This window comes from Sinohyriopsis cumingii, chromosome 15 (genome assembly GCF_028554795.1).
Source record: "Sinohyriopsis cumingii isolate HCF-2022 chromosome 15, ASM2855479v2, whole genome shotgun sequence".
NCBI lineage: Eukaryota > Metazoa > Mollusca > Bivalvia > Unionida > Unionidae > Sinohyriopsis > Sinohyriopsis cumingii.
This window is the reverse complement of record NC_142975.1, coordinates 73,960,879-73,973,782: the sequence shown is the minus strand read 5'-3', so window position 1 is coordinate 73,973,782 and position 12,904 is coordinate 73,960,879. Positions and strand designations below refer to the sequence as shown.

Below are 12,904 nucleotides of genomic sequence, written 5' to 3'. Positions count from 1 at the left end.
TGCTTGTGTTGCTCTCGATTGTTATAACCACGGTCACATTTCTCACAGTAATAACCGTATTTCAGGAATCCGGTGATACTGGTAATGGTATCGAAATGTTCATCGTGATGATAAAGATGAATGTATTTTCCGTCCTTAAAGTCTTGGCCTCGAAACAACAGAGGTCCGCGTACTTCTTGAGGGTGCACTTTCAAGGTGTAGCGTGGAGCTAGGGTATCTTGCAATTTTTGCATCTCAGGAATGCCACAGAGTGTGTCTTTGGACAGTCCGGCTTGTTGTAACAGGAGTTCTGCTTCGTTTCGTTGTTTGGCTAGATGGGAACGTTGAATAGTGTCCCAGGTTCTTTTCCATTCTACCGTGTCGTTCTTGTCGGCATAGGTTCGTCCCACCACGATGGCACGGGCTAAACACATCTGGTCATGAGGGTTGTTAATTCGGACGAGACTCTTTTTGGTGTTGCGAAGGTCGTCCACCAATAACATCTTTTTGCGTCCTGTCCCTTGAGGAGGAGAGACGTGGGTCATGTCCAGTGTGGCTTTACCATCGGTGATGTCAAACTGATCATTAGATTGTTGTACGTGTTGAATCTTGTCCATGACTTTGGAAGCAGTCAATTCTGCAGGGGTGCTAAACTCGATCCAAACAGGGGATTTCAAACCGTCGTGTTGTATGGAAAGTCTCAAACGATCGTCTTCTTTGGGTTGACATTGTCGCTTGAGTGCGGTGAGCAAAGAATCCCACACCTCGGTGATGAACACTTCTGCTTTCTCTAACGGCACTTCGGACTTGAAATCTTTAAACTTCACCGTGTATTTGTAAGCCGTGGTTCTAAATTTTCTAGAGGAGCGCTTTTCCGTCTCTCGAATGGAATAGTACTTTTCAGGGTTGACAAAGGGTGGTGAACTTGGTTTAGAGGGTTCGGATTCTGGTTCACTCATGTCCTCTTCAAAATCACTGGCATGAATTTGTGCCAAGATTTCAGCCCTGGTACGAGGCGATAGATCACGTTTCTGCCTCTTACTTTCTTCTTTCTTCTCGAATGAATGGGATCGTTTCATCTTGAAAGCAAAAAGTCAAATGACTCAAGTTCAAACACCATAAACTACTTTATAGTCCTGGCAGACCAGCGTATATAAAAGGGTGTGTGTCTTGTCCTTTCACTATTCATTTCACTCTCAAGCCGAGCACAACGATGGAAGAGACTGACCAGATGGAACGTTTCGTCAGAGCTTTGCGAGGGGTCATTAGAAAATTCTCTTCAGACCAGCCTACGGACTACTCTCCTTCCTTTAGAGATAAAAGTCAAGATACTTGCTATATCTGTCAGAAGAAAGGGCATTGGTCTTCAGAGTGTCCAGACCGTCAAAAAAGAAAAAAAACAGGGACTAAAAGAGACAAAAGTGAAGATACCTGTTATTATTGTCAAGAAAAAGGACATTGGTCTCCAGATTGCCCAAAAAAGAAACAAGAGGAGTCAGAAGAAAAGAGGAATTCTTCAGAAGAAGAGAGGGATTCTTCAGAGGAAGAGAGGGATTCTTCTGAGGAAGAAAGAAGACAGGTGAAGAAAAAGAAACAGGAGAAAAAAAGAAGAAGGGAAGAAAGCGAGGAGGAAGAAGAAGAAGAGGAAAAGAGTGTGACGGTGAAGAAATTGAAAAAACAGAGAGACTAAACAAGGAGAAAAGAAGAAATTAATGAACTTTTCCTTATTAAAGTGTTGTGTTATAAATTGTGAATTGGATTGTAAAAAAATGGAGAAAAGAATAAATGAATGATATAAGGTAAGTGTCTTTGAGTTGTGATTTTAAAATAAGAAGCTACACTCACGCACTCATACACAGACACGTACTATAAGGGTAACATGGGTGAGTTTTTTAGATATTGGCAAATTGAAATTGTATTTCTTTTCGAGATATGTGAGTGGCCCTGAAAAGGGCCTTTTTTCTTCATGGTGTAGGGGTGAGTTTAAGCAATCAATTTTAACTGCCTTAAGCCTTTGCCACGGCCAAGGCCTACTTCTGGACTGCGTAATGTTGATGATGATGATAATGATTGGGTTGAAATCACTAAGGGTGGTACGGTAGGCTTAGTCACAGGGTTGACGTGTTTAGCTCGGGAAGGTCGTATTCTCTTCGGTCGTGATAAAGAAGTCTGATACATTTGTTTCAGACTTCTTAACTCCGCTAAAATGTCCAACAGTACCGTGACCGTTTGATTTTCACCCTCTTGTTTCTTTGCTGCTACTTCTTCTTGCTGTTGTTTTTTTCTTACCTCTTCTTCTTCTTGTTGCTGTTGCTGTAGGAGAAAAGCCTGTTCCGCTTCCTTTTGTCGTTGTATAAATTTCTCCAATTCTTCTTTCTGTCTCTGTCTAAAATTCTCCACTTGCGGTAATGAAGAAAGTAACGAAGGTTCCGGAACAAATTCTTGCGAGGAGAGAAAATCCACAAAATCCCAATTCACCTCTTCTGAAAGTAAGTCCGGGTTCCCTTGGGCAGTCTCCCCTGCTGGTGCACCCCACTGGATCGTTTTCTGAGTTTCCGTCATGTTGAATCACTGTCGCATAGATTGACTGCACACAAGCGCTAGCGAATCTATATTGACTACGTGACGTCACAGACGGCTCTCTTCGGATTGGATGCGGGCTGACTGAATTCTGTAACGCGTGTTCGGATTGGTGAATGAACTCAATCCGTTTCAATCCTTCCTCCGCCTATAAATAAGCGCCGTTCAATGCATTGATTCACCTGTTCTCGTCGCTTCAAGATGTGGACTACAGTTGAGTCATCCACCCTTGTGTCTTCCATGATGTTTCGGACAGACTTGCTCATGTATGTCCGATCGAAGTGGACCGTTGTCCACAGGACAAACACCAGCCTGTGGATACGTAGGATCTACGTCGAAAGACAAGGATGCCTGAAAAGAGTGCTGATGTACGGACCAACAGTAAGACGCAGCCTAAGGACAAGAAGAAGACCAATGCGGTGCCATTTATGTTAATGAATACATTAACATAAAACCCAAAGGCCCTTTTCAGGGCCAGCCATATTTCTCGAAAAGAGATAGTCTTTTGAATTGCCTACCCCTTTTTTAAATTTAAATTTAAATTTAAATTTTAAAAAAACTTTTTTTTAAAAAAAAAAAATCCCATGTTAAATTTCCCTTGTCCGTATAGTATCCCACAATTTATTCCCATGTTAAATTCCCCTTGTCCGTAAAGTGTCCCACGATTTATTCCCATGTTAATTCCCCTTGTCCGTAAAGTGTCCCACGATTTTTCTCCATGTTAAATTTCCATTATCCGTAAAGTGTCCCAAGGGTGTTTTTAATGCTAATTCCCATTATCCGTAAAGTGTCCCCATTCACTACTGCTGATTTCGGAAAATAAATATATACACAATTTGAATCTTTACAATGTAAAATCAAAAATAGAAATGAAAATATCATTCCTTTTGTTCTTGAACATAATCCAAGTAAAGCAAGTGTTAGTGTTGTTTATTTTTTAATTTATCAAGAAAACCTGGACAACACCATGACATCAACATATGATCCACGGATTAGGAATAGAAAGACTTATTTGAAAACGACAACGGAAAAATTAGCGGAGAAACAGATGAAAAATGGATTACACGCACGCTTTCTTGAAAATTATCTGGAAGACAATCTTGTGCCAAAGGGATTACGTTTAAAACTAAAAGTTCATATTGGGAATGATACACCATCAAAGAAGTTTTAAGAATTTATTTATTCGCTATTGGAAAAAGTATCGTTGGAAATATGTGAGAGACTAAAAGAAGAACATCAGAGGAGAGTGATCAAGATAGGCAAAGAACTAGAAAAACAATAGAGATGAACTAAAAACTTTGATAGAAGGAAATACTGGCATTTTTGATGAATACCTTTTTAAAAAAACGGAATCTAAAAAAGACGAACTATTATCAAGTCAGCTAGAAAAGTTACAGAATTTACAGAGAGAGAAAAACAATTATTCAGGACAACGAGAAATATCAGCATGGAAAATTACTTAGGAGAAATCAAAGAGATATAATCAACAACCAAATAAATCAGCAAAGGAAATTAACTTCATCAATGTAAAAAATAAACGTGCAGTAACTAAGAATCACACACGGAATAAACTACAACTAAGAAATTAAAATGAAATGGAACAAGCATCTCCAAAAGCAACAATTACCTATCAACCAAATCAGACAGAAAAAATATTAGACCTATTCAAAACAATTGCAAAAATGATCAAGCAAAAAACTTAACAGCCCCGGACACACAAAAGGAAACCTATGTAGATGTAGCAAAAAGTGAGGTGAAGAAAATTACACAGGAATACAACATAACCGTTATAGCAACAATACAAAGACTAACGGAAACCCTCAATGATCTGTTGCAAACAATACAAACAGCAGAAAGAATAGGAGATTTATAAGAATACAAAACAATGACAGATGGAGGAAAGAAGAAAAAAAAGAAAATAAAAAAGAAAATCGAAAGAGGAAAATAAACTGTGTTAAACATTTCTAAGAGAAATTTTAACTAATAGTGATTACAGTCCTCTAGGTAATGAGTTATCATATTGTCCGAGCACCAAAGGGCATGATAATATTAATTTAGCAGAAGCATTTTTCAAATACACAAGATCGTAAAAATTTAAATAATTTTTCTCACAATCACGTACATATTCACAATATGAAAGTAGTTTTCATCTGAAAAATAAGCCCATTTTTCAACAAAAATAGAATCAAGATTTACACCTTCTAGTGGACGAAATAGTTATCTAGATTTTTATATTGAAGCAACTAAACAAGAAATTTTAAATAGCAGTCCTAAAAGAAAACACCTTACAAACATATCTAAAGAAGAACTAAATTCTTTACGTACCTTGTCACAAGACGAAAGTATTATTATTAAAAACGCTGATAAGCCTAGCGCCATAGTACTAATGAATAAGAAGGATTATATCAAAGAAGTAGAAAGACAATTAAATGATAAAGAATGTTATTCAAAACTATCCTATAATAATTCTGAAGAATTTAAAGAAAAAATAAGTAAATGTATTAATCGAATCTATATACACGATTGGTCCATATATGATGAACTAGATATCTTCCCAAATGAAATACGCACACCTCAGTTCTATACTTTACCAAAAATACATAAAACGGTTGATAAGTCACTACCTTTAGGATATCCAGGTAGACCCATTATTTCTACATATATCTCAATTAAAAATCATATATCGCAATATATTGATCACATTTTACAACCTCTTATAAAATTAATACCTTCATATGTCAAAGATACTTTTTATTTCATTACCAAATTAAAATCTTTACCGAAACAAAACTGAAAATTCATTCCTAGTTACACTTGATGTGGGTTCACTCTACACGATTATACCATACAATGATGGTATCGAAGCGTGTAAATATTTATTTTGAAGAAAATGAATATACATATAAACTATCAAAAGAACATGTTTGTGATTTGATAAAACTTGTGCTCGAAAATAACTTTTTTTTCAATTTGGTAATATAAACTATCTCCAAAAAATGGGAACAGCAATGGGTAGTCCTACGGCAACTGTTTATGCATCTTTATTTATGGGAAAATTAGAAAATGATTTTCTAAATAAATGCCTCTTAAAACCAGATTTATGGTAAAGATTTTTAGACGATATCTTTATGATCTGGAGTTATTCATTAGAAGACACGTGTTGGTTTTGTTTATTTAATAATAATGATATATATATATATATATATATATATATATATATATATATATATATATATATATATATATATATATATATATATATATATATATATATATATATATATATATATATATAATGTTGATAATAATGGTTTATTTTTAAATAAATAATTAGGTAATTAAGTTTGTCTAAGAATTAATTTGAAATTATCTGAATGGTAATCCTGTTACAAATACATATGTCTGCATCGCTGGAAAATGTAATGTACATTTTCCTGCAACGGTTCTTTGAAATAGAGCAGCGCTAAAATGTAGACCTTTGACATCTCTAGCAGCAATATCTAGTGAAATATATAGCTCATATAGTCTTGCCAAAAACAGTGGAATATTACAACATAAGGATGCATTATTCTGTTCCAAGTCTTCACGGAGGTAGTTATAAGCAGAAAAGTATGCTACCATTATTGAAACCAGACACTGTTTCTTCTGAAGGTTACATCCCCCAAAACAAAACAAACAACTGACAGCATTGTAGAGACAAGATATAATTCTCTGAGGAAACCTCACGCTTTTCCCTAATTGTACAATCGTCAACCTCCGTGCTAGGATCGGCGTCTTTACTCAATACGCCTTCACATTTTCATGCAATCATCAAAAGTTTTACAGCATCCTTCACTGCATTATGGACTTCCTTAAAGAAATTTACGTCATCCAGGTTATACTCAGTTTTGAATTTCTGAGACAAGTTTTGGTCAGGGTGTTCAGAATATATTGATATCAATCTTTCCTCCTTTCCTCTGCAATGCATATCTGGAACCAATTATTTAATTCATCGTGTGAATAGATCCCAGCTCTAATGGCACGTGCTTGTACTTCTCACTCCGTGTTTCAGGTAGGCTATTTTAAGTTATTCTGGCGATGTGCTAACCTCCTCCAAATCCTCACTGTCAATTATTATTAAAGCTGATTTAGAGTGCCACGTGTTGCAGACGACTTTTCGGTTGTTTTACAGCAGAAAATGGAGGCGACTGAACATCACTGTTACAAGTTTTACCCGAGATACCTAAACATCTTCCTGAGTATTAGTTACATTATACCAAAAATGAGACAAAAGTATTTAAAGTCGCCAACAGCTAAATCCACACTACCGTCCGTTTTCACAGTCGCAAAGTTTAACTTGGGAAGACGTTGGTGCAAGAGACTGCGTCACTACACGAGGAACTGTGATATTGTACGCTAGTACCCAAAGACTTGAGTTATTTTCGTTTCAATCATTTAATATGTTGCATACAATTTCATTTAAAGTAACATGCAATTTTTTTATTAAAATGTTTTATTGTTTTTAAATTGACAATATAATTAAATTGGATATATGATTTAATTAAATAAGATCATAAAGATATCGCCATGCTTCAGAAAAGCTTTCCGCTCCACACCTTTCTTTCTCTTGAAGAACTTTTCCATGATTATCTAGCTATTACGAAAGACGTGATTACGGTCAAAGTCATCATTATCATGTATGTTTTAGCTGCACGGATACTAAACTCCTTAGACATATCTGTGAACCCCTGTGAGAATTTCTTTGACTTTGCATGCGGGACGTGGAGGAAAAGGAATGTCATACCAGAGGATAAGTCCAGAATGAATGTCTTCAATTCTCTTCGAGAGGAGGTTCAAACCATTCTAAAATGTGAGTAGTAAATGTACAAGAGAGGTGTGTGTGTGTGTGGGGGGGGGGGGGGCGAAGTAAGTCAAGGATATGTAGTTGCAGTGAAGAATATGTAGCTGCTATGAAGTATATGTAGTTCACATGAAGGATATGTAGTTGCTATGAAGGATATGTAGTTGCAATGAAGAATATGTAGTTGCTATGAAGTATATGTAGTTCCTATGAAGGATATGTAGTTGCAATGAAGGATATGTAGTTGCTATGAAGGATATGCAGTTGCAATGAAGGATATATAGTTGCTATGAAGGATATGTATTTGCTATGAATTATATGTAGTTGCAATGAAGGATATGTAGTTGCTATGAAGGATATGTTGTTACTATGAAGGGTATGTAGTTGCAATGAAGGATATGAAGTTGCTATGAAGGATATGTAGTTGCTATGAAGGATATGTAGTTGCTATGAAGAATATGCGTTTGCCGTATGTTTCTTTATGATTTTTTTCGCTTTTTATGTATGCTATACTGTCATACGTTGATATGTGATCAGTTTGTGTACGTTTCTCTCTGTCTGTCACTCCCTCTGTCTCTCTCCAGGTTACCTTTATCTGGAAGGGGTTATCTTTCTGATGATTTTTAAGATATTAGCAATTCTTCACCCTCAGCATTATTATAACAGATTGTTTAATGGGCACTACCTAGCCAGGATTGCGATGATTAACCGTTAAACACTATCAATCCATCCGCCCACCAGTCCGTTACTAAGTCTCTCCTTCCATGCATGCATATTGCAACATGACGGGGGTCTTAAGAAGACTGTATTAATTTACCCCAAGACCGAGTGCAAACACTAATGTCTAACACACTACGTGAGCATGGCTTAAGGTTGTTGCGCCCCCTGTTTTCATGGAGCTCAGACAAGTTTCCTATATTCGAACTAAGAACAACACATAGTCGAATTAATGGTTTCTGATGAGCTAAAGGTTAGATAAATTCTCGGATATGTCGAAAATGAAAATTCTAAATCGTTGCAGGTATAGTTAATTTCACTGACAACCCGGGCATATGATTTTATGCATAATAGACAATTTACAATTCAGCAGTGAAGCTTTCAAAATCCGCTTACGAACTTGTTTTGTTATGTATATCTGTATTATGTGTGTTAATTGGTACGACTATGGATCGTAAGTGTCATTTCGTATGAACTATATTAATTGGTTGATTGCGTCCATTGTAGGTTTGTACTATAAGATAGGGTCATTTTGTTTAGTAAACATGTTATTGTGGCCTTTTGACCTTGGAAGGTGTAGAAGAAATCTTGTTGGCGAATTTGATGGGATTTTAGTTCAGGTCATTGGTTTCCCCCTAGGAGAACCAGGTCACCTGATTTCTGATCGGCTGGTTGTTAAAGGACCTGACCGCGTTGAAAAAGAATGATTTGGAAATGAATATTTGGCCATATCCTTATCCCGAAATTGTGTCTTAGTTGTTTATGCAAGAGATGTTTACCATATAATTAAGTATTCCTATCTTAGACATCATTCTTAATGTAATCATTTAGTGGAGTTCAATTATTTTTTGAGAGGATTTATTTAATTCAATTATTCATTGAAATTACAAGGTGCTCATCAACTTTAAGGCTCAGTAACTATTTTGGAATTAATGAGAATTTCTTTAAAGACAGTTTTGATTATATCATTGTGATTTATTAGGACTATTAGCACATGAAACTATTCTAGACCTTTGTCAGATCAACACAATAAACTGGACTAAACAAACCACCGGAACTCATTGAAATACTCGATATATTTGAAATTGTGATATAAGTTATAGGAATAATATGATTTCCGTCACCATACCGTAAGTTATTTTTAATTTTTCACTTTGGATTCTAGAGAAGTTGTAATTATTTGTTGAATTTTAGAAACTTATTGGTTTTACTCTTTTCCGTTACTTTAATTTGAAACCATCGAGTCGTATCAGTTGTAAGAAGTTGTCAATGAAACTCTCTCTCTCTCTCTCACACACACATTACATCGAGGCGTGATTGATTTGAAAACCGAGTTGTGGTTAGTGATGCCCTTTGAAGGAAGGGAAAATAACGTCATTAAGCAAAACTCTGCAATATCCTCAACATTGCTTTATTTACCCCACTATTTGTTTTGATCGGAACTAACTAGTTGCTATTAGCCTCACCACCACCACCACCACCACCGGCATGTACCATTATTATGTATTTTGGACGCCATTTAGTTGTAAAAAGTACTACTCGCCCAGATAGAAGCAATAGAAGTCAAGGCTTTTGTTTTAAACTTTGTTAAAGGTTTTCAAAATAACGCGACACAAGTTTAGGCTAAGAAAAATACGATTGTTTTTTACGGTTGCTTTGAGGATAACAATACTTTTATGAAAATATATCTACGTTAGTTTAGTTGCAGTTCTTAACAGCAGATGTAGGTGAACTTGACGATGCATATTTTGGCGTTAGGTGGTCTTTAAAGAAGATAAGATTCAAGAACCACGGATTTGTCTTTGCATGTGTCGGACTAGATCAGATCAGGTGAAACAGACGTTTAAATCAAATCTTTTGCCATTATGTTATCCATGCGCATATTAATGTATCATCGAAAAAAGCATTACCGTAGGGACATGCATGATCTATTAGGACTATGATGAAAAACTGTGATGACGTCACGTCGTTACCGCGATGAATGACTAATATTTGAACGCTGTGAAGGATGGTAATGAATTGAGCTAACAAGTAAATAAAAGCTACTGAAAGTGTTCATACTCCCTGTTTATTTTTGTCAGAATGGATGGTTGCAGCAAACTTAAGTCCATTCGAGAGAATTGGAAAACTTCTTAGGTTTTGGTCAATTAAAGCAAATATTTTTCTTACGCATGCAGACTCTGCCATTCTTCTGTTTAGCTAATGATCCGAATGACAGGTCGAGAGAAATACTACATCTTACATGAAAGAACTAATATTAATCTCAATGTACCTGACCCATCCCTACAATTATAGACTGGTTCTTTGCGGCTGCCAGTATGTTTCAAGTAAATGTTAATACAAATCAAGTATAGAATCACTGATACCGATTCCGTTTCTGTCTTGATAGTAAGGCATAATAAGAAGAGGACGCGCCGTCAAGTTGTAAACAGAGTAAATTTTGTAAGCTGCGTACACTATTTAGATACTGTATACTATGTCGATGTGTGGTTTTATCTTGTTTTCTCCAAACCAGTTTTGATTATAGTCTCTTGCGTCGGACTCCAAAAAGTAAGTCCATGTTTCATCATCTGTGGCATTATCATTCAAATGAATCGATTCATTCTTTGCATATTTGGCGAGGAGCTATTTGTCGATTGCATGACATTTGTTGCTTAAGAAGACTGAACACGGTGACAAGACATGTCACTGAGACCTACTTTCACATTTTAGTCTCTTGCTAAGAACATAATGCTCTACACGTTTTCGAGATAGATAGATAGATAGATAGATAGATATATAGATAGACAGACAGACATATAGATAGATAGATAGATAGATAGACAGACAGACAGACAGATAGATAGATAGATAGATAGACAGATAGATAGATAGATAGATAGATATATAGACAGACAGACAGATAGATAGATAGATAGATATATAGACAGACAGACAGATAGCGAGATAGCTAGCTAGCTAGATAGATAGAAAGGTAGATAGACGTTTAATTCGTGTTATTCTCTGATTTCTTGCAGACCTGTTAGAAGTAGAAAATCGTGCATCGGATTTATCTGCATTCAAGACTGCTAGAGACTTGTACGCGTCCTGTGTCAATGAAGGTAAATTCAAAATAGCAATTATATATAAATTTTAGAGTTAAATCAAATCAAATCTACGTGGAAAAAAATTGTGGACCTCTGTGATATGTACAGATGAGCGCAGTTACTATGCAAATTTCAATGTCTGTCTAACGTATTTGCCGACAAAATTTTAATTCCTCATTTACTCTCATTAATATACGAAGAAAATTCTTTCTCGCTATAAAAAGTGCCTTGAAAAAGTTAGCTGGATAATTGCATCTTAGAAATCAAAAGAACCGCAAATACATTTACATTTGAAAAAGGTTGCACGAGCAACGACAGATGCACGGAATGAAATGGACGCGGAATATTTCTTGATATAGAGATGCGAAGAAATTATGTACAGCAATTAATAGTAGGTTTATAGTTTTTTTGATCGACGGCAAAACGTCGTAATATTCTTAATGTTTACGAGTTTTTCTCTGAGCTAAAGTGAATCTATCATCACCAGCTGGGACCTTTTGACTGACGTTGTTTAAATAATATTGATTCATCATTGATCCCAAAATATAATGATTTAGACAAGCTTATTAACAAACTTCATCAAGCTCAGTAATCAAACGACTCAAATTTACAATTACACTCCTTCCGCTGGACCATTTAATAAGCCTATTACATCACTTTATTAGCTGCGTGAGATAGATTTCCACCTGTCCTTGTATTTCTATTCATCCGTTGTATCCTTTCTCACATATTTCTCCCAATTCCTTCTTCTCTTCCTCCCCGACCTTTCTCCGAATTCCTTCTCCTCCTCCTCCTCGACTTTCTTTAGATTCCTTCTCCTCCTCAGCTACTTTCTCCTTCACGACTAAACTCCTGTCGACTTCGACTGTCTCGGCTAGTCTCAATTTCGTCTACAACTCTTGAAGACTTGCCACCCAATGGAACCGGAAGTTCTATGTTCCCTTAAAATCTTCCTTTCTCGCAGTAAACCCCATTGATCTGCAATCCTTCCATTCGAATACTGAATTGCTCGTACGATTTCGGAAGAAATCATTCGGGACTGAATTGTAATCACACCCTCTATCTCAATTTTGATTATATTTCTCTGTGGACCGATCCATTTAAAATTTATTGGACAATGTCACTCTCGCTATCTGGCAACGTGGAGACGGATAGGAACACGCCCCGTTCATCCCGTGGTCTTTCCTTTTGATCCTCGAAATAACCTTCATTATATAGTTGTAATAACGGTAAGCCTTTGTTAAGTGACGCGACCGGTCGCCATTGCCGACAAAACTTTCCGGTCTCTGGATGGTCATGGTAACCTTGCGTAAGAGTTCAACACTAACACCGCCGCAATCTTTGGAGATCAAACATAAGGCCGCGGTAATATTCCAAAGACAGGTACATTATAGCGATTTTGTAGCTGGGGCTTAGCAAACGTGACACACAGTAAAAGCCACAAACAAGGCATATATTATATTAACCATAGCAAGTCATGATACCAAAACTCAGTAAAGGAGCCAAGTGTTTAGAACTCCTTTGTTCGTCTCATAACATAAATATGTCCATCAAACCGGTCACCGTATGCGCATAGATAATATATAAAATTGGATATTGAATTACCAGATAGCGGAAGCCCTTACTTTAGTTGCTCATAGGCCTAACATAATTCCTTTAAAGGTTACGAAGGCTTTCTGTGGAAAAAGAAACTTGGGGAAAA

At 36.3% G+C, this 12,904-nt stretch overlaps 1 protein-coding gene across 6 annotated transcripts in view; it reads left to right on the top strand.

The window, feature by feature from the left end:
• The window catches only part of LOC149782075 (neprilysin-like), an 85,899-nt gene that overhangs the window by 33,908 nt on the left and 39,087 nt on the right, over positions 1–12,904 (top strand). For 5 of the 6 annotated variants that reach the window (XR_016414218.1, XM_089933502.1, XM_089933503.1 and 2 more), the window contains exons 4-5: positions 7,247–7,408; positions 11,134–11,217. Coding sequence is in view for 5 of the 6 variants with exons in the window: in XM_089933502.1 (XP_089789628.1) it covers positions 7,247–7,408; positions 11,134–11,217 (246 nt within the window). In the remaining variant the exon portion in view is untranslated. Of the gene's footprint in view, positions 1–3,509; positions 4,564–7,246; positions 7,409–11,133; positions 11,218–12,904 lie in introns of all 6 variants that reach the window. The other variant, XM_089933507.1, reaches the window with a different exon arrangement.